We start from the raw sequence: 22256 nt of genomic DNA on the forward strand, positions 1-22256 counted from the left end.
TATACACTATATTCCGTGACGCAATTTGATTCCGTACACCCTTTATTTAAATTTGTTCATCAATCATTTTATTATAGTAACAGAGTTTAGGGGAGTTGAATACACTTTAACATTACTTTCCTTAAAATTATACGGACAATATTTTTTTCTGAAAAAAAAATATATTTTAGCAATAATCATAAAAAATCAAAATGTTTTCGCCTTGAAAAATCAATATCCCAAATATAGGTTTCCAGGAAAAATATAAAAGTGTAGGGATGTTCAAAAATAAAAATTAGAAAAATCAAAAACCAAAATTCACAAAATTGCGAATTAAAAAATATCACCTTCCAAAACATGTTAAAATCGATTTTAAATGACGAAAAATGATATTTAGGTCAAAATAAAAAATGTGGGTATTAGAGGGTTAGATTGAAACTGATAGTTGTGAAAAAGCCACAGTTTTCATTCAAGTGCAAAGCAAGTTCTGTTCCAGCTGGAACATAATGCCAACATAAAAGAAGAGGATTCACTATGCAGGATTGAAATATTAAATGAAATAAGTAACTGAAAATATCTAATGCATCGATTTTGCGTACACATTCTATAGTGGGACTGTTATGCGTAGAATTTCAGTTGTGGGACAATTTGACTTGAATTGCTTTTCATTGAGTCCTCGAACGAAGAATGTTAATTTATGATGTTATATGAAAATATACGTATAAATAGAGCGCATGATGCAAAAAAAAGTCAAAATCGCTAAAAGGTAACATGTGACAACTATGCGTGGAAAGGTAGTGAAGCACTTTTAAAGGAACTCTCTCAAAACATTTCTGGAAAAACTCCTAGAGGAATCTCTGAGGAAGTTCCTGAAGAAATCCATGGAAAACTTCTTGAAGGATTTCTTGGAGAAAAAAAATGATCTCAGGATATATTCCTGAAAGAATCACAGTACGAATTTCTGAAGAAATTATGTACTTTTCAGGAGCTGCGGGAGGTATTCTTGAAAGAATTCATGGATGGATTCCTGAGCAAATCCGTGGATGAACTTCTATCTATTAAATTATCTTGAAATATTCCAATACAAATCACTCAAATCCTTCAAGGAATTAAAAAAAATCTGCAGTTATTCCTGAAGGCATCCCTGGAGAAATTCTAGGGTGCATCCCTGGAAAAGATAATGGAAGGATTTCTGAAATTTCTGAAGAAACCCCTGAATAAATTTTTGAAGATATCCCGGGAGGAATTCCTGGTGTAATCCCTGGAGCAAATTTCTTGGCTTTAAGAATTTATACACTGTTAGAAATAAGTATAAAGACAGAGCCGATTTCCATACAAAATAATCATGTTTAGGGATCAAAATCTCTGTTTCTAGCTATTCGATTGTGATAGAATTTTGGCTGCAACCTTAAAATAGCTAGCATTTTGACTATTTTAAAATCATGCAAACGTTTACATAGAATTTTCAGATTTAAATAAGTATAAAGACCCTTTTTGGAAATAGTGTCTTTATACTTATTTGAATCTGAAAAGTATATGTAAACGATTGTATGGATGATGATTTATAATACTATAGCCAAAATTCTTCTTATTTTATGGTTGCAGCCAAATTTCCATCACAATCCAATCGCTAGAAACAGAGATTTTGACCACTAACATGATTATTTTGTATGGAAATCTTCTTCTTCTTCTTCTTGGCGTACCGTCCCAACTGGGACAAAACCTTCTACTTAGCTGTGTTCTATGAGCACTTCCACAGTTATTAATTGAGAGCTTCCTCTGCCAAGGACCATTTTGCATGTGTATATCATACCACACGAAGATACTCTATGCCCAAGGAAGTCAAGGAAACTTACTTTACTAAATAAAAGTTCTTGGACCGACCGGGAATCGAACCTGTCACCGTTGGTCATGCTGAATACCCGTGCGCTTACCGCATCGGATTTCCTCGGGCTCCGTCTTTTTTTCTGACATCTAAAAAAATCCTTAAGCCAGAACCATACAGCGAGATGCAAAAATTAACACGGACGAAATTCTGATGCTAAAAAGCCGGACACCATTGCACAACACTTTATTGCCTCAAGCAATTTAGATGACACTATGTACTGTTATAGCCCAACGGAACCAGTTGATTCGATGATCAATTCAAACTATACTAGATATGTGCCAAGCAACGAAGAGGCCACCCTCGACGAAGTAGATGTCTTGAAAGCTCTTGAAAGTAGCAAAAATTTTAAATCTTGGATTCATTTCCACTTGAAAGTAATCGTGTGTACTCTAATCGACTTGACCAATATTAGACTGATTCATATGGGAACCTGAAGCAAGAAGCTATAATAAAAAAAATCCAAGTGATTTTAACTTATTTTTTATTTATAACAGTACAAATCTTGAAATTTTCCAAGATTTTTCACGTTTTTTGTATTCTTTACAAAGTTGTTGAGCATACTAAAATACACAATTTTCCTGAACATCGCAACTTCTTCATCTTTTAAAATGAAGAAGTTTTTGAAAAATTGTTATATTTGATGCTTGCTCGTTTGATAAGGCCTGTACTCGAAAAAAATGCACCACTGAAAAAAGTGTATAACGTTTGATTGAACGCATCCAAACAGCTGATTTTTTGAACAGTTACCGTATAGTGATGATGCCATGAAAATTTCATAAAAATCGGTGTAAAGCATTGCCAAAGATATCTCAGACGCAAAAAATGAGATACACAATGTTGTGCACCACTGTAAAAAAATGGTTTCGGCTATAACTTAACTGTTAGTTTGTAAAAACGTCTGAAAACTTGACTGTAGGTTAAGGGAAGTCGCTGCGATAGAATGAAGTGCACGTAGAGTTAGAGTGGTGGCGCAATTTCTTCTGAAATCACTTGTAATCAACGTGAATAAATCTTTGTCAACGTTACATCATGCAGTGGTTGTAAAAACATTCGCAGTGCTGGTGTCATATATCTGTTTTCACCATCAATAAACTCTACAAAACCGATTAATCTGTGCATGAAGTTATCATCTTGTGAAACCACGCCATTTTTCGAGTAGTTTTCGAAGTGCTTGATTCGAATCAGAGTGTTCGTGCATACTATGCCAACTTACGAGCATCTTCACAATAGTCATCCGAGTGATATGGCAATCTCGGAGTTAGCAGCTTTGCTACAGTCAAGGCTGGGTGATATACAACAACGCACACAGGTAGATGTGGAGTCTATCGAAGCTACTGTCAAATTGCAGATGGGCTCTTTTTTGTTCAAACGTTGCTGCGGATATCAAGAAGATGAGAGTAGAGAATGTCCAGGCCGCTAACACACTGAGAGCAGTGATCGACAACCATTCGGAATTTGTCAGGAGATCCATGGAGAGATTTCGTCGTCAAAACAATCTCATCATAACTGGGGTGCCTTATTCGAGAGGAGAGAATCTCGCTACATACTACTATGCTTGGTGCCGTGCTCTGGGTTACTCATACGACGACTACATTCATGTAGCTGTTGCTCACCGACTATCGAGAAGGACCACAACTGTTAATCGACCGACTGCTATTATTCTACGATTTGCGATTCGCACTCAGTGAGATGAGTTTTTCTCCCGTTACTTGCGAGCTTGCAACCTTTCGCTGACTAGCATCGGTTTTTCGAGCAGTAGCCGTATTTTTGACAACGAGGACCTGGGACCCGAAGAGAGGAAACTGCGATCGATGGCTGTCAAATTAAAAAAAAAACATGGAATCTTCCACTGTGTGTTCTCTCGGAACGGAATCGTCTTCGTGAAGCTATCATCAACCGATGGCTGTGACTTCCGAGGCTTCGCTGGGAAAATTCCTGGTCAGGATGAAAAACATCAATTTACCTTTCCAAAAATGTTACTCTAAATCCTTCCAATCCTCTCCGGCACTCCTATGACTCCTTCCTGAAAGTCAAATATGCCAACTAGAGTGACTGGAAGGGAGAGTGGCGTCATGTTCCAATTTTGACAGGTCTCCTGCTTGTTTGGAACAGGAATTTGTATGGATTATGTACAGATGATCGTTGTTCCAATTTTGACATTGACGCCACTCTCCCTTCCAGTCACTCTAATGCCAACGTAACGTTGATACCTTTCCAAATTATGCTTATCTGTATCCTTCCAATCCCATCAACTTATCCTATGATTCCACTTCTGAAAGTTAAATCTACACCGTTCGCTACCGTTGTTGCTGCTGTTGTTGCCTGTTGCTGCCTGCTGCTGTTTTTGCTGTTGGGATTGAAGGACGTTCATCTATTGCTGCACCATAGGTTTTCTACAAGTCATTGTACTGTATCGAAATACTGCCTTTACGTTGATTACTCTAATTTTCTTTGTTTTTCTTGCGCCACTTGTAAAATTATTAGTATGAATATTATGTTATTTTTCGAGGGGGTAGTGTTCACGATACATTTCTTTCTTGTTCAACCTAAAGTTTTTAAAACTGTTGTTAATTATTAAATTATTAAACTAATTATTAAACCTGTAACCCATATTTTCAATTCGATTATCATGACCAATACATTTCCTAAATCTTGGAAAAATGCTAAAATCTTGCCAATAAAGAAAAAGTCGAAGGAAAACTCATTGGAAAATTTGCGCCCAATAAGTATATTGCCTGGACTATCCAAAGTGTTTGAAAAACTTTTAAAAATCAGATGTGTTTCTACATTAACGAAAACAACTTATTGAGTCCGCATCAGTCTGGATACAGGCCTAAGCACAGCACAAAAACAGTGATGCTCAAAGTGGTTGACGATATCGGAATAATGCTTGACAAAGGTAATTCTGCCATATTGATGCTACTAGATTTTTCTAAGGCATTTGACACGATCTCGCATGGTATCTTATGTAGAAAACTTCAACATAACTTTGGTTTTTCATGTGATGCCGTACTCTTGATGAAGCCGTATTTATCAAATCGTTTTCAAGCTGTGCATGTTAATAACGAGTACTCTGAACTAACTTCTGTTTCATCTGGTGTACCGCAGGGATCAATCCTGGGCCCAATATTATTCTCGCTATATGTTAACGATTTGCCAAATGTTCTTAAATATTGCAAGATAGAGATTTTTGCAGATGATGTGCAGCTGTACTATGAGTTTTCAAGTTCTGATGCGGCAAATATAACAAATAATATCAATGAAGATTTAAAAAATGTGTTTAATTGGACCATGAAACACACTTTAAGATTGAACGTAAATAAAACTCACGCTTTGTTCATAACTACCAACAATACCAACGTCTCTAAGCCAGTAATTGTAATAAACGGCAATGTAATTGAATATGTTCAATCGGCGACCAGCTTAGGTTACACAATTCAATCCAGTTTAGATTGGGATCCTTTTGTACAACAGCAATGCGGTAAAGTATATGGAAAATTAAGATCTTTGCAATTGCAAACTTATTTTTTGTCAACAGAAATGAAGCTTAGCCTATTTAAAAGTCTCATATTACCTCACTTCTTGGCATGCGACTTCTTGATCATGCAGATCTCTACCATTGCACAGTGGGAAAAAATAGGTATAAAACGCGAATAAATTCAATGTCTCTGCTCGGAGTGGATGGATTCGACTGAATTTTTGACACAAACTGTAAAAATCCCTATTGTTTCAGATAAGGTGGGTGTCATTCGCCGCACGATGCTGGAAATCAGTGTATTGAGCTCGTTTTACCCCGATCTCTCTCACACACCTTTTTGAGAAAATCCTCATCTATTCCCGACTGGCGTGCAAAATAAATGCCTTATTTGACTCGTGTTTGTGTAAAAACTTCCATAGTATCGGGAATTTGACATAAGGTTGGTCCTGCTCTTATCAATTGCGTTCCATTCCGGGCAGAGATGCATGTGAAAATTCAAAGAAATAGGGAATATCGGGGTTATTTGAAGATATTTCAATGTTTAACGCCGTGCGGTGAGCCAAACCAGCTCCATTCGATACTACGGAAGTTTTAACACAAACACGAATTAAATAAACCACTTATTTTGCACTTCAGATTTTTCCAAAAAAGTGAAAGAGAGAGAGTGGGGTAAAACGGGTCCGATACACTGATTTCCAGCATCGTGCGGTGAATGACACCCACCTTATCTGAAACTATAGAGATTTTTACAGTTTGTATCAAAAATTCATTCGAATCCATCCACTCCGAGCAGAGATATTGAATTTATTCGCGTTTTATACCTATTTTTTCCCATTGTGCATTGCTTTCAATAGATTAAAAATTGCTTTAAACGCTTGTGTAAAGATCAAAAAAATTCGTCATTCATAGACACTATACTGCTAAATATAGTAAAAGCTTTTTTGTACGAGGTGTTTCTTATTGGAATACTTTGCCAAATGAATTAACTCTTATATCATCGGGGGCAGTTTTTAAGAGGAAATGTATCGAACACTTTAATTAAATTATGTATTGTAATTGTATAAATATTAGTTAATTAAAATGAATTCAAAACAGTGGCACTTTTTCTATCTAAATGAAACAATTGTAACGATTTAAAAGACGTATGTCTTATGTTACTGAATAAATGAGAATAAATAAATAAATAAATAGGTTCCCAACCTAATAAATATTAAGTGGTAAAAATATCATCAAAATCGGTTCGGCACTTTTAATTCTAGAAATCAAAACTCAAACCGCGTCAGAGAAAATTTAGGCATTTTTTAACAATGATAAGGTCCGTGTGCACTGCTTCGACTGTAGAACTGTCCATACTGCCCCGATTCTTATCAAAATTTGACAGCGTTAAACTATTATATTAAACTGTTCTCAGTCAAATTTTTAGCCATTTTGGATGAATACTTTCAAAGTTAGAACACTTTGAATGTCACAATAAAAAAAAACATGTTTGATTACCCGAGCAAAGTTTCATAATAAACGGATAACATACTGTGTTATCTGATATCAAAAATTATTAACTAAATTTGTTCTCAGTTTGGCTGAATAAACAGGCAACATAACAAACATGATAACAACCAATTATACCCATGATATCATCAAAATATCTCATTATGTTATCATGAGGGGCATCCTGATAACAACTTCTGTATATCAATTAGATTGATCTGATTGAAAACTTGTTTTGTTATCAGAGAGATATTTTCTCGGTCATTGATAACTAACTCCCGATGTTTTTGTCGATGATGATGCTTAGAGTTTGACAGGTATGGTAACATGAATTATCAAGGTAATAACACAAAAGTGTTAAATGAGTTCTGGAGCGAGCACTAGTTATCATTTTGTAATGGGGCTGTTATTCGACTTTGCTCGGGTATTGCGACATTTGGCCACATATACGACCACAACTTTTTATAGGTCCGATCAAATTGAATGAAATTACCTCAAAATGTTTCCATGTACATACTTTACTTACAGAAAAAATTTCATCGAAAACGGTTGAGTATTTTCGGCTCTAGAGCTAAAAGAGAAACAAAAAGGAATTCTTTTTTTAATCTTCGTTTGCACAACATTTGAAAAATCTCATTCTTTGCGTCTGAGATATCTTCGCCAATACTTTAACGATTTTTATGAAATTTCCATGGAATCATCTACACATACTATACAGTAACTGTTTAAAAAAAAACAGCTGTTTGGATGCGTTCAATAAAAAGTTATACACTATTTTCTGTGGTGCATTTTTTTCGAGTACAGGCCTTAACCATAATACATCACAATACTCTTATATACAAAAGTATCAATTATCTTTATAAAGCAGAAATACAGTACTTTAATAGTTCAAAGCGATTCTCTGGGCCATATTGTACCGATAGAAGGTGAATAAGTAGTTTTTGGCACAATTATCGGATCGCTTTACGGTCTTCGACAAAGTTTTTCGGTACATTCAATCATCATCGGTTACATAGTTTGGGTAAAAATTACGTTCATCATGAGAGAAAAGTTAAAAAGTATGTTTTTTTATATCCTTTACAAATTTCGAAGCGCGAAGACGTAACCAATCGTACCCAAATTTGTTCATTTTGTAGCAGTCGCTTCTTTTCTTTTGTGATTCATTCAAAAATGTGTTTATTTCACGGCTTGTGCGCTATAAATATATATTTCAAAGCATTTCTACGTACATGTTTTGATAGTAGATTGTATATCAATCAAGTACATTTAAAGGCGCTGCACGGGTTTGATTTAGCAATTTCATGTATAGTTAAGATCAATTACAAGAACTGTACTCTACTCGAATTTCTTTCTCAAAAAAATAAATAAAACAGCTCAGAATACTAATTTTTTAACCGCTATGCAAACCACAACCCCCACCAGAATCACCAAGATTACCACCAAAAACCCAGTCCCGCTGAAGCAGAGACACTTCCGCTTGGTCGCCCGCCACTGATATTCGCGAGCCGTCTTCAGCTGGACTACCGCGTTGGCCACATACCACGAGGCAGCCTGGACATTAGTCTCTGCCAAATTCAGTATGCTACCATGCTCCATCACCAGCGTCGTGAACAGAACGAACAGGTCACGCATCTCGATGAGTGACCGTTCCAACGCTAGGAGATCCTTGTGACGCTCCTCGATGGCATCCAGGGTGCTGTAGGCTTCCTCCAGGGACTTTGAGCGAAGCAGCTGGTCACAGTGGGATAGTCGTCGGTGCTGGATTGCAGATAGAAGAGGATCCGTTGCGTCAGTCGAGGGGCACTCATTTGGGATGGGTACTGAAAGGGGTAGAATGAGATGTGAGTGGGGATTGTGACAAACATCATTGATGCGTTGAGTGCCGAATGAGTACCCTGAAATTATCCATGGATCACTGTAAGGAACTCATTCGGAACTCATTCTAACAAAGAAACGGTATTGCAGCGCATATCTTCCAACTTTGTTACAGCTCTACAGTTCTGTCACCCCCAACATACCAACCAAACTACTCCGCCTGACGGTATCCTCATACCGCCGTACCACCGCGTCGTACTTCCAATACGCCTTTGTGTAGGCAGTCTTAATGCTTTCGAACTGAACACTTCGCACCCGATTCACCAGATCGTCTTCCTCACCGTCACCATCCGCTCCACATTCCCGACTTGAAACAGCCTTCTTCTTGCCATCCAGTTCCCCAGGCAATCGCTTGACAGCTCCGTAGATTCGATAGCACAGGTTGGCATTCTCCCGTAGCTTCTGGTACGCTTTGGTCCACCCTTCGCAAAAGATGTTCACCTCAATGTCCGTAATGTTCCGGTGTAGCTGACGGATCCAGCCGGCGATTTCCGAGAACTACTGATTTGAAAGATCACTGCTTATGACCTGAAAACTGCGCCTCTGTAATGCATTCTTACTTGATCAAGATCCTCCAGAATCAGATCCTGGTTGTACCTCGTCCGGAAATCATGCTCCAGAACGTATTTGTATTCCTCTACGAATTTGCTTTTCTAGAAAGAGACATTGTAGCTTGTAAAGTGGTGATTGGAAACGAAAGAACACTTGCTGGACCTCTAACAGCTCTTGGAGTCGATCCTTGACCATTGTTCGATCATATTCCAAACCTTCGCATCACTTTAGGGCTTATTCTTTACAGATTTCCCAATCATCTAGACTCACTCTTCACAAGCTCACTTCCAACTACAAACTGGGCCAAAGTCGCAAAGCGGAGCCATGGTTGTAACATGTTTTGCACAATTTCCTAATTGATGCTAATGACTAGCGATCATATCGTGTGTGGGTTTGGCAGCGAGTATGCTGGACACGGCTTTGCGATCGCTAATTCAATTTGTGAGTCTACATGTAGGCGGAATTTCTCTCAATAACGCTTAGTCTACCCGTAGGCGAACCATTCTATTGAACACTTTTACTCAGTCCTAAACCTAACCTAAAATATTATCATCAAGAGCACCAGAACGCCCAGAATTATCACGGCCCACATCAGCAACCAGGTCTTCTTCTTCAGGGCCTTCAGTTTGTACTCGCGGGCCTTCTCGAGCTGGTGCGCTCCGTGATCGGTGTTCAGCGAAGCCTGCTGCGCGTAGTACTCGATCACCTGCACCAGACTGCCCTGTTCCATGACCAGCGTTGATATCCGCACGAAAAGATCCCGAATCTCGACCAGGGACTTCTCCAGTTCGACCAACTGCGAGTGCCGCTCCATAATGTCCCGAAGTTTCTGCCGCTCCCGTTCCGTTTCCTCCAGAATCTGCAAAGAAAATCCCCATTCATTGACGGTTCTTCAAATTACCCAAAAACCTTACATTCCCCACGAACGGAGACATCTGATTGCTGGCAAGCATCTCTGCCGCTTCATCGTCCGTAATGTTGTAGCTCACTGAAAAGGCGAAAAATCCCTAAGTTAGTCCTGAACATAGCTCTGAACCCCCGTAATACCAACGGACTTGCTTTCGCTTCCATCTTCATCAGATTGACCACCTTGTTCTCGTAGTAGTTGACGAACTCCTCGTGCTCCCGGTACGCATTCAGGTAGTCGTCCTTGATCACCAGAAACTGGGTGTGCTTGATCCGGAACAGGACACTCCCCCGCCGTTCCTCTTCTTCCAGTTCCTCCTGGAGCCGCTTGATGGCGGCGTAGATCTGTTTGCACAGGCCCAGACTATGGTCCATCTTGCGCTCGACCTTTTCGCGGATCACTGGAATTGGTTTAGAATGTATGGTTTTCGGTGGGATCGAAGGCATACCTTCAGGAGAATTTCGCACCTTTGTCATTGTAGTGGAAAGATGGCGTCGAGATGGCGCTGCGCATTTCCTCTATGTTGGTCCGTATCGTGCGGATCCATTCTGTTAGTTCTGAAAACTGAAAACGGTTTTAAAAGGCTTTTTAAATGATCAATGATTATTGTTGAATTAAATATCTTAACCCTTTGAAACCCAAATGATTTATTCTGATCTGATATTTTTTTTTTCGTCGACTCGGCAAAGGCTGAGTATTGCGTGATACAGTTCCGCGTGGCACCGACAAATATATCCGATTTTCATTCCAAAGTATCATGGGACTTTCAGAAGGCTTCCACGTGGTTCAGGGATGTTTCAGAGGAGTTTCAAACAGTGTGTACGCAGTGTACCCAGAATATAGGTTTCTGATGGGTTTTAGGGCGTTTCAAGGCGATTCAGGGCGATTCAGGGCATTTCATGGAATTTAGGAGTAAGAGGGCTTGAGCTTTCAAATGAGTTCCAGTGTAGTTTCCGAGGGGCTTCAATGCATTTGAAGGTGTTACGGGTGGTTTCGTAGAGGCTTCCTGGATTTTCGGAGTGGTCTACGGGAGTTTAATTAGGTTTTAGGGAGCCTTCAAGGAAGTTTCGGGGGGTTCAGGGTCGTTTCAAGTGGCTTCTGGAATTTCTGGATGCTTTCAAGGAGGTTTCAAGAGTTTAACGGGTTTTTAGTGCAGGAGTTGGTTGGATGGTCACATTTGCCCTCTATACAAAAAAGGGCATCGACTGGAGTGCGCGAATTACAGAGGTATAACGCTTCTCAATTCAGCGTACAAAATTTTGCCCGGAATTCTGTTTAATAGGCTGAGGCTGATTGAGGAGTCCTTCGTCGACGAATATCAGGCGGGTTTTCGTGAGGGCCGATCAACGACGGATCAGATGTTCACCCTGCGTCAGATTCTCGATAAATTTCGGGAGTACAACTTGCAGACCCATCATCTGTCTATTGATTTCAAGGCGGCGTACGATTCAGTGAAGAGAAACGAGTTATGGCAGATTATTATCGAACATGGTTTTCCGGCGAAGCTGATTAGACTGATTCGTGCGACGCTTGACGGTTCGAAATCAAGTGTACGGGTTGCGGATGAAATTTCGTCATCGTTCGTAACCTTAGACGGACTGAAGCAGGGTGATGCTCTTTCGAACTTACTGTTCAACATAGCGCTGGAAGGAGCGATAAGGAGAGCTGGTGTGCAAAGGAGCGGAACCATTGTCACGAGGTCGCATATGCTCCTGGGCTTCGCGGACGATATCGACATCATCGGGATCGACCGTCGGGCCGTCGAAGAGGCGTTCATACCTTTTAAAAGGGACACTGCGAGGATTGGACTAACGATTAACACCACAAAGACCAAGTACATGATTGCTGGTGGTCAACGTCGGTCCGGCCGTGGTAGTGGTGCCGAATTGGTGCTAGGTGGTGAAAAGTTTGATGTTGTGGACGAATTTGTTTATCTTGGTACTCTAGGAACGTGCGATAATGATGTTACCCGCGAGGTGAAAATGCGGATTGCGGCTGCGAATCGGGCCTTTTTCGGTCTGCGAAACCAGCTGAAGTCCCGTAGGCTGCAAACGAAGACAAAACTCGCGTTGTATAAGACTCTTATTCTGCCGGTCGCTTTGTACGGCCATGGATGTTGAAAGAAGCACTCTAAGCAAAGACACGAAATGTGATGATTATTACTGATGATGATGTTTCCTACGTCATCACGATGACGACGGCGAGCAATGCATTTAAAGCGCGATTGACAGGTCTCCTGCTCGATTGGAATGACATTGACAGTAAATTTGGAATTCCAATTGGAACATTTCGTGTCTTTGCCTAGAGTGTCTTTACTACGAACAATACTCGGCGGTAAACTGGAGGACGGCATCTGGCGGCGTCGCATGAACCAAGTATATAAAGAGTTGGATATAGTGAAGCGAATAAAACACGGCAGGCTGCGGGGGGCTGAGCACGTAGCTCGTATGCCGGAGGAACGACAAGCTAAAACCATATTCAGCAGAGAACCAGGAAGGGGCCGTCGGCTTCGTGGTAGGCCACGCACACGTTGGCTTTTTCCAGTTGAGGAGGACCTGATGGCTCTAAACATTCAGGGTGACTGGAAGCGATTGGCCCAGGACCGAGACCAGTGGAGGCGAATACTTCATTCGGCGTAGACTCACCGCTACGAGTTGTAGCCCATCAAGTATCAAGTAAGTAAGTGGAGGAGTTTAAGGGGCTATCAGAATGCTTCAGGGATATTGCGCGCAAACCCCAAAATATTATTTGCGCCTTTGGGTTTCCGCACTGAAGACCCAGTGCCAGATACAGCGACAAAGAAACATGATAGCAGACGCCGGACAGATAGCAATCCTGATAACCAGCTGATAACTAGACATCGGTCATCCGTTAGTTGTGTGAGTGGATTGTTGTCATGCAAATAGAGCATTTTACTGATAATATGTATGTTTTAAATTATTGTTGACGAATTTCTTGCTGTGTAAGTGTGGAATTTACGCGATTTACTGTAGCGCGTAAGACTTCGCTGGAAGAAAACGTCATGCAATTGGGTTCTTTAGGGGTATCCAGATTATCTCATAATCGGATTCTCCACACTCAGATTCATTTTTGTTGTTCGGTAATTATTTTGCTGGAAAAATTCGGTAATGCGTAAAAAACACCGTTTTTCGGTAATGGAGAGTCATTTTACAAAAGTTCGGTAAGGTTATTACCGATTAGTTTGTAATTTGATACTTTGACAGCATCTTCTGTCAAATAATCTACAGTACGTACGGTAAAATTGAAAAATTACCGTATACTGTAAGAAACACTACCGAAAAGCTTGTAAATCACACCTCACTTTACCGAAGTTCCGTAAAGTTGCCAGCAACCTCAGCGAAATGTCAAACTGGTGAGAGTTGGAATTCCCATTCAGATCCCGGATTAGTGTTTTCTGAAAAATTTTATAATCTAAAAATCTCGTCACTTGAGATTTGTTATCACAATAAGCGACGCAACGTATTTGCTGAAGTAAAGTAAGTATTCATTCATGTATTTTCTCTGGCCTTCCCCCAATTAAACAACCAACATTTTGTTCCAGCTTTTTCAGGTGTCTATGAGGTGGAACAGAATGGCGACTTGCTTCGCATTCACGCTATAAATTAATGCCGAGACGAGATGAATAAAAGCGACGAAATTTGTTCATAAAAGTATTAAAATGTATCGGAAAATAAGGCGAATAAAAATATTCAAACCCTCTAGACTGCACCTTTCATTTTTACAAATACCGAAAATCTGTAAAATATCAAATAGTAAACAATGAATCACCGAAATCCTACGGTAATTTTGAAACGCAAATTACCGGAGAAATTCGGTAATCTTTGACAGCATTCGAAATAGTTATTTATGCAACGAGTTGCAAAAAGATGATTTTTTCAGCACGAGTCGTACATTTATCCAACGAGGCTTGCCGAGTTGGATAAATACGAAAAGTGCTGAAAAAATCGAGTTTTGCAACGAGTTGAATACAAAATTTTATGCAATGTTTTTTTCATTATACAACTCATTTGAGTTGCATAATGTTCATTATGCAACCCAAATGAGTTGCATAATGAACATTATGCAACTATTTTTCATAATGCATCTCATTTCAGTTGCATAATGAACCAGTCACGAAAAGTTGACCATTATGACACTGAAATGAGTTATATAAAATGAAAATTATAATACTGAATTGCATAAATGTATTTTACCGGATGTTCGGTACCCGTTTCGATTACCGGATTACGGATTACCGAATGTTCAGCTGTTGAGAATTCGGTAAAAAATTACCGAATACTGTAAAAAAATCTGAGTGTGTCCGTTGAAAAATAAGTCGAAATCCAAAATTTCATCATTTTTGGTGCCCGGGAAGTATTTTTAAAAGGCATTTAAAGTTTGTATGGAGATTTTTTTATCCACTATCGTTACTCAACCTATCAAGACGTCTTTCAATTTCGATGGGTTATGAGCCCAGCGAAACGTGGCATTGTCAGAAGATTTTCAAGCAGTTTTATTTTAACGGAAGATTTTCTGAAGAAGTAGTGAAGCTCTTTCCATGATGGTGAATCTAGAAGGCATAGAAGCTGGAAGCGGAACGAGATCGGGATCAAGCGAAGCTGGAAGCGGAACGAGATCGGGATCGCCGGGTCGCGCGGACCGCCGGAAGCAGTGTTGCCTTCACGTTGGAGAAGCTCAAAGGAAGAGAGAACTACGTGGCGTGGACGTTCTCGATGAAGTTGACCCTGATCCGGGAAGGAGCCACGGCAAGGCGAAATCGTGGATGAAGACACGAAGCAGCGGGCGTTGGCCAACACCTGTCTTAGCTTGGAGAAGACTAACTACAGCTTGGTGATGACCGCGAAGGACGCAAGGGAAGCTTGGGACCAGAAGCTCAAGAAAGCCTTTCAAGATGACGGAGTCTACCGGCGGATCGGGCGGATCAGTTTGCTGCATCAGCTTACTTCGATTCGGTTGGAAAATTTTCAAACATCCGAAGCGTACGTGGATGCCATGGTTACGACCAGTCACAAACTGGCGAAGATGAATTTTGCCGTAAGCGACGAATGGATGCCATCGTTACTGCTGATGGGGCTGCCGAAGTACTATGCTCCCATGGTAATGGGAATGGAAGCATCGGGCCAAGCTTTATCGGCCGATGCAGTCAAGTCGAAGATCCTCCAGGATGTGATGCCAAAGCAAGAACCAAGAAGCAGCAACAATAAAGGTGCGTTCTACAGCGGCGAGCAACACCAAAAAACGCCGTAGGGGCGGCGGTTCGAGCAAGGGTAAGGACGATTGCTGCTTCAAATAACCCTGGCCATTACGCTGCAAATTGTCCGGACAAGCCTGGATCTTCGAAGCGCTACAAGGCAAGGGGCGCGCAATGTGTGCAGTTTTTGCGATTGGTGATGTACAGCAGGAAGAATGGTACTTCGACTCCGGAGCAACCACCCACATGGCGCGTGTGGGAACGGGTTTTGAGGACAAGCGGGAATTGGCGTTTCAAAAAAACGGGACGGCGAACAACGGTAGCATGTGCTCGAAGGCGAAAGGAACCGTCCATTTGGAAAGCGTTGAAGGTGACGTTGCCGTACAAGATGTGCTGGAGGTACCAGATTTGGCGGCCAATCTGCTATCTGTGGGTAAAATTTGTGACAAGGACTTCAAGGTGCTGTTCACCAAGGAAGGGTGTCAATTGCTAACTCAGGACGGAGAAGTGTTCGATTCGGGCGTTGCGGAAGGAGGTTTGTATCGTCTCAACCGACGGAAAGTCAACAAGGCGTACACAGTCACCGACATGACAACGTGGCACAGGCGACTGGGGCACCTTAACAAGCAAGGTTTGAAGAAGATCCAAAAGTTGGCGGATGGAATCTAGTTCAAGAGCTCGGAGGATTTGGAGTGTGTTGCGTGTATCCACGGAAAGCACACGCGAGATTCGTTTCCCTGTAGTGACAGTCGAGCCACAAATAAGTTGGAGTTGGTGCACACGGATTTGTGTGGGCCGTTTGAAGTTCCCTCGATCGGTGGCAGCCGATACTTCATGAGTTTCATCGACGATGCGACAAGAAGAGTGGCGATGTGCATGTTGGAGATGAAAGATCAAGCACTAGAGGCATATGAAGAGTTCAAGGCTATGGCGAAACGTCAGACGGACAAGAAGCTGAACATTCTTCGCGGCGACAACGGACGTGAGTATGTCAATTCTAGATTCAAGGCCAGCATGGCTCGGGATGGGGTGCGACATCAGAAGATGTGCCCATACACTCCCGAATAAAATGGGATTGCGGAACGGATGAACCGCACCATATTGGACAGAGTACGGAGCACATGACGGAGCATGTTGAACGACGCGAATCTACCCAAGAGATTTTGGGCTGGGGCGGTCAACACAGCGGTTTACCTCATCAACCGCAGCCCAACACGAGCATTGGAAACAGAAATTATCCCTGAGGAAGCATGGACAGGCCATTTGAAGGTATTCGGAGCAACGGCAACGGTACACCAACCGAAGCCGAAGCGACGGAAGTTGGATGCGATGTCGATCAAGTGCGTTTTCATGGGATACGCTGAAGATTCAAGGGCTTCCGGGTGTACGACCCGAAAAGAGACAAGATCATCATTAGCCGTGATGTCATCATTGTCAACGAGGAACGCAGCGATTTCGGAGCCCAGGCGGATGCAGTAGAATTTTTCGAGATATTGCTGTGTGCGTTAGAGATGCAAACGTTGGCTAAATGCGCTCCAAACGCGGTAAGCAGTGTTACCAAGGGCAACTTAGCAACCATGGTCGATGTGCGTTACCATAGGTGCGGGTAAAGGAAACTAGTCGCCTCTTTCATTCCAACGGCGTTCTTATGTGAGTGACGTCAACTTTACAATTTGCAAAGTTGACGTCACTCACATAAGAACGCCATAGGAATGAAAGAGCCGACTAGTTTTCTTTTGCCGCACCTATGGTAACCCCACATCGAACCATGGTCAATATCACCGCCAACCAAGGATACAAAAGCTCCCGTTGACATCGGGTTACTTGTTAGAAAATCTTACCACATTTGGTGCTCCCGCATTTGATATTTACGTTTTGAATGCACACAGCAATAGAATTTCCAGAGAAGATTGAAGAGGGACAAACCAATCCGACCGAGCCGGAGATGATTACCTTGGATCCGATTTCGGGAGGAGCGAATACGTTGGCAGCTGGATCTGTGAGCAGTTCAGCTGACGAGTTCGTTAGCGCGGACGAAGACGATATCGACAGTGACGAAAATGTGCTCCCACCGCAATATGTAGACCCAGCTAACCCAGAGCATGAGTGTAACCGTCGGTTCCAAATTCTACTTGTAGCTCCACCACAAGATCAATTTTCCATCAAATTTTCCTTAAATTCCTTTTCCCGTTTATTATCCCAAAATATTCATGCCATAATAACACGCCCTTTTCAGATATTTCTCCCACTAACACTATCAGGGAGCAATGGCTGCACTCAGCGGCTTGATGAGTGTCAGAGCGTTTCTCCTCTTTCATGTTCCACACTGTTTTGGTGACAACATACTCGTATGCATAACAGTTTAAGCTGTCAGGCCAAAACATAACTGGGTCAATCGTTGTTCACTCACAGATGGAGCCAGCAAAAATAGGGTGCTTGTTCATATTTCCGGCATTAAAGGTGCATACAATGTAACTTCATGTTATTTGTATGGAAAATGTTAAATGTATGTTTGACTAATAGAGCTAATAAACTATAGAGGAAGAATGTCGCTAGCGACGCCACCGCTACATCTCTTGCTGGCGGAGATAGGGAGGGATATAAGTGTCAAAGCGAAAAAGTATGCAGTTTGACAGATAGATGTGGTAGCCGACGCTCGAAATAAATTCCGACAAACAAACCAATAACTTGCCGTCACAACAGGTGGTGACCATTCGCCGCAAAAGCCGTTCACAAACTGAAAAGCTGCACTCAGAATCAAACCCATCGAGGTAACATGGCACACACACCATTATCACCCTGTGCGACACTTCAGTCACACCATTCATACTTCTGTGTGTTGCCCGGGTTGCCTGAGCATGCAGCTACTCGCCTACACTAATACAGAGAAGCGCCGTCATCGTCGAGTGCGCATCATACTCGAACCGGTTCACGCAAAACTCGAAAGCAAACCGCGAGAAAGCTTTCGCTTGCTTGTCAAACTAAAAGCTCATCAGGATTGAGCGCACGGAGGGAAAGCATCGCGACATAATTGAAAACGATTCCAGTCTGCAACATTTTCTATAATCCTCACTTCATTCTCCACAATAGATACCCGACATGTTTGCGAATGAGAACAAAGGGAACACCAGCGACATTCGTCCTCTATAGTTTATTAACTCTATTGTTTGACTCAAGGTGTTTTTAAGGAAGGTGACAGCGTATAAACAGTCAGTGGATGCGGGGCGTGCGGGGAGGTGGAGGTGACAGCTGGCTAGTTTGTGTATGCTGCAGAGCGCTACAGAAGCGTCGCTGCGCTGCATCGGCCACAACATTCTCAACACGGAGAACCAATGTTCGCATATTCCCATGGCACACATAAAATGAGTAACATTCACCCAGATTTTAAAATTGGGCGTGCCTTCACATTTATGTAAAATATCTTTTTTTTTTTGTATACCAAGGTGATTTAGAAATCAAACAAGATTGCCATGCCGAAAGTATTGCAAAATATACGCTTATGTGGGTGACAAACTGATTTTCAATTTGGGTAAGTCTTGCACACTCTATGCGTGCCATGAAATTTGGCCGATTGTAGTGCTGTGTAAGTTAAGCGTGAATGGTTTTTGTGGGGTTGCTACGTTGCTAAGGCCCAAAGTTTTTGCTTGCCATCATATTAGTGAAAACAAATCAAACACAAACTTGCCAGCTGTCTTTCGGTTTTCCAATATGGCGGATTGTAGAATCTGACATATTGGATTACCTTCCTTTTACTTATCTTGGTTTGACTCGTCTATAAAAAGCTCAGAGCTTCCTCTCTGAGTTTCTTTTTTTCGATCGTGATCTTCGAACAGAGTTGTAGTGCGCGCGTGTGTAGATTGTAAAGTTTGTATGTTAATTGTTAAAATTTGAATATGGTGAAAGTTTTATTATTCAGTGTTGTCTCTTTTGTCTTAGGTCGAAATAATTGTTAGTAACGATTAGTGCATTTAATGTTATTCGGAACAAATCATGCAAATATTAGTACGGTTAGTGACTAGAAAGTTGTTAGAAAGAACTTAAAGCTAATTTGTTATTTTCTACAGTTACTATTATGCTAAAAGCGAAACACGAACAAACAGCACAACGAAGAATTGAAAAGTGTGTGAGTGTGAAGAAACTATATAGAAAAAGGTAAATTCTTAAGTTTATTGTTATAGTACGGCAATTTATAGGGCTTTGCATAGTGACGTCATGAGGTGCTAATAAGTGTGGTTAGGTCCGTCAATTGGGCCTTTTTCTCTGTATTTTTACTCTACCGCCGACAGAAGATCCCCGGGAACTACTTTCCCGGAAGTGTATGCCAATCAACGATCGGAAACTGGGTTTCGTGACAAGAAACTGCGTCCCGTCGCGAGGTGATGTTCCATTCCACCAACGACCATCTGTGTTCGCCAGCGCGCCGATAGGAGTCGCCATTGCCATCCATCGGTCCCGCCAGCGTTTGCCGCCATCGCTATCCGCCGGAACGCCTGGCGTTTCCCGTGAGCAACATCAGCTATGGCCGCCGGTAAAGTCGAACGGCTACCGAGCGCCTACCAATGAAGATCCGGATCAAGAAAAACCACTAGCATGCAAGTAGCCCTATTGTGTGACGTCACCACTAAATAAACTATTGTAATATGTAAATTGCCTCAATGTTAGCTAATTCATTTAGAACGCAGCCCTGGGTAGTGACTTTTTCACCATTTTGTGTTTTCCGCCTTGTTCCGGACTCATAACGGAGTCTTCAAGCCTCGCTGTTCCCATGATCCTATCAAGCACGACCCTGAGAATCCCATATTCCCTGAGCTAACGAGTTACATGAGTCAAGGCGCAGCGGCCGGGAGCGCCGATACCCAGGCAAGTATAGTGATTACGTTTCGTATAGCACACATACTCGCCAAAACGTTTCCCAACAGACCAACTCGATCCATGAGATAAGCGATCCAACTTCGTACAATGAGGCATTGAAGCGACCAGACCGGGACCTATGGATAGAAGCTATGCGGCAGGGGATCGAAGATCAAGAGGCCAAAGGAACGTGGGAGCTTCAAGAACTTCCCAAAGAGCGGAAGGCCATCCGGAATAAACGGGTGTTTACAACCAAACGAGGCGTTGATGGACAGATCGAGCGGTACAAGACCTGCATGGTTGTCATGGGTCAAGGTTGTTAATCGATAAATTATCGTTATCGTCGTTAGCGATAATTGTGTTTAACGTTATCGCTCACTGCGATGATAAACTTTCGCAAGATTCATCGGCGCTCGATAATTCAACGTAAGTTAACTGCAGTTAACTTAGGGAAGTTTCAATCATAGCAATCTTAGGTGAAAATCTTTGGCAGCAGCTTACATAGGTCCAATAATTCGAAAGTTAAAGTTGTGCTTTCCATCGCAGATAATGAACCTTCGGGAATTATGATAGCTTTGCCAAGGATTCCAACGGGAATCGCCCCAGGGATTTTTAGAAATATTTTGCCAGAAATTCTATCGGGAAATTCGGAATAATGGATTGAACCGGGAATTCTTCGTCATCCCAGGGTAATCTAGAATTTCCTCAAGATTTCTATCGGTAATCTCTGGATTTCGTCGACTGATGAACATGGTTACAATATAGATTTTTTTCTCCAGGCGTTAACATTGGTACATAGCTAATCATGGTGATCAATAATACCACAGACAATACATACACTTTGGTTATACACACGGTACAGGGCAGTCAGTTTAATGACTCCAATGTATTTTTTTTTCACTCAGCTGTCAACAACCAGCGATTCAACGCATTGTTTATCGTTATCGAGGAATTATCGAAAAACTTACGCTCCAGTCGTGAGGTACTCAACAATTCGGAATGGAATTTTACATGACATGTATGATTTTACGATGCATTTTTTCAGTGACGTTCGATTTGTGAAAAAAACTACCTTTATGTCAAAGACTTTTACCTTGCTTTTACCTCCATTTTTATGATTCTCCAAACACTTTTTTTGCCTTGGAGATTCAGTCCTTTACCGAGGAATGTGGTAGGATGTTCTAAACGATCGTTTTGGTTCATACTTTATTCTAACTGGTTGGTCTGTTGGAAGTACCTTTGTTTCCCGGTCTGCCAGTTCAGTTGTTCTATGATCTGGTCATTGGTTCTATGGTAATTAGCCCTGACCATGCGAGGTTAGTGCGCATTCATTCGTTTTTCTTTGGTCCTGCGCGCGGCGTCGATTCGATATCTACCGACCATCAACCATCCATATGTGTCCACTGTGATTTCACATTACTTTATGTCCTGGGACTGGAAACGAAATAACACTTAGTAGCCTTACTCTAACTGGCTCTAATCTAGCTCAAACTGGAACTTTTCCGGAGCCGTGCGAGTTCAGGGGTCAAAAACGAACAAATTAATCCTGCGCGGCCATTGCCAATTTTGACATGTTTATTGAGTAACTGGCTGTCCCGGCAGACGTCGTACTGCCTGCCTACTCTGTTTTTTGACATACAGCTCCGTAGAGAAATGCCCCGCAACTTAATTTGTATGGGAGCCTCCTCTCTAAAATAAAAACTCTCATTTTTGGTTAACACCTTGGTTAACACCCATGCCGCACTTTTTAGTAAACATCCATGCCGCACAATGACTGTGTTGCAAACACACATTTTTTAAAATTGCTCGTACGCTCACATTTTTGCAAAATATCAATATTTTTCGGTATTTGAAGGCGGTTTATAAACCCAGTGAGGTTGCCATGTCGAAATTATTGCAAAATACATGCTCATGTGAGCGTACGAGCAATTTTAAAAAATGTGTGTTTCCAACCCGAATAAAACGGTATTATACACCAATTGTACAGGTAATCATTTTCAAATTATTCGTGTTATCATAAACCGGATTA

The 22256-nt window shown here is 41.6% G+C and overlaps 2 protein-coding genes and 1 long non-coding RNA gene across 6 annotated transcripts in view; 1 reads left to right on the plus strand and 2 right to left on the minus strand.

Annotated features, from left to right (window-relative positions):
* Positions 1 to 2545: 2545 nt before the first annotated feature.
* Positions 2546 to 9739, minus strand: LOC115264499 (syntaxin-1A-like). The gene is made up of 4 exons (XM_062844671.1): positions 9420 to 9739; positions 9266 to 9358; positions 8849 to 9203; positions 2546 to 8650 (listed from the first exon to the last, which is right to left on the minus strand). The coding sequence occupies exons 1-4, from the start codon at positions 9450 to 9452 to the stop codon at positions 8205 to 8207; spliced, it is 927 nt and encodes a 308-aa protein (XP_062700655.1). The 5' UTR covers positions 9453 to 9739; the 3' UTR covers positions 2546 to 8204.
* Positions 9740 to 9759: 20 nt separating this feature from the next.
* The window catches only part of LOC115264498 (syntaxin-4-like), a 31664-nt gene continuing 19167 nt past the window's right edge, over positions 9760 to 22256 (minus strand). For 2 of the 3 annotated variants that reach the window (XM_062844674.1, XM_062844673.1), the window contains 4 exons: positions 10632 to 10728; positions 10313 to 10564; positions 10172 to 10245; positions 9760 to 10116 (listed from right to left, as the gene is read on the minus strand). In XM_062844674.1, the coding sequence (XP_062700658.1) occupies positions 9796 to 10116; positions 10172 to 10245; positions 10313 to 10564; positions 10632 to 10728 (744 nt within the window). In that variant the 3' untranslated portion in view covers positions 9760 to 9795. The remainder of the gene's footprint in view (positions 10117 to 10171; positions 10246 to 10312; positions 10565 to 10631; positions 10729 to 22256) is intronic. The other variant, XM_062844675.1, reaches the window with a different exon arrangement.
* On the plus strand, positions 17111 to 20032 carry LOC134284976 (uncharacterized). Of its 2 annotated transcripts, XR_009996039.1 has the most exons (4): positions 17111 to 19244; positions 19313 to 19383; positions 19441 to 19528; positions 19614 to 20032. It is a non-coding gene; the product is annotated as an uncharacterized LOC134284976 (long non-coding RNA). The 2 variants fall into 2 exon arrangements; XR_009996038.1 differs by having other exon boundaries at positions 17111 to 19528.

Source organism: Aedes albopictus, chromosome 1 (genome assembly GCF_035046485.1).
Source record: "Aedes albopictus strain Foshan chromosome 1, AalbF5, whole genome shotgun sequence".
Taxonomy (NCBI): domain Eukaryota; kingdom Metazoa; phylum Arthropoda; class Insecta; order Diptera; family Culicidae; genus Aedes; species Aedes albopictus.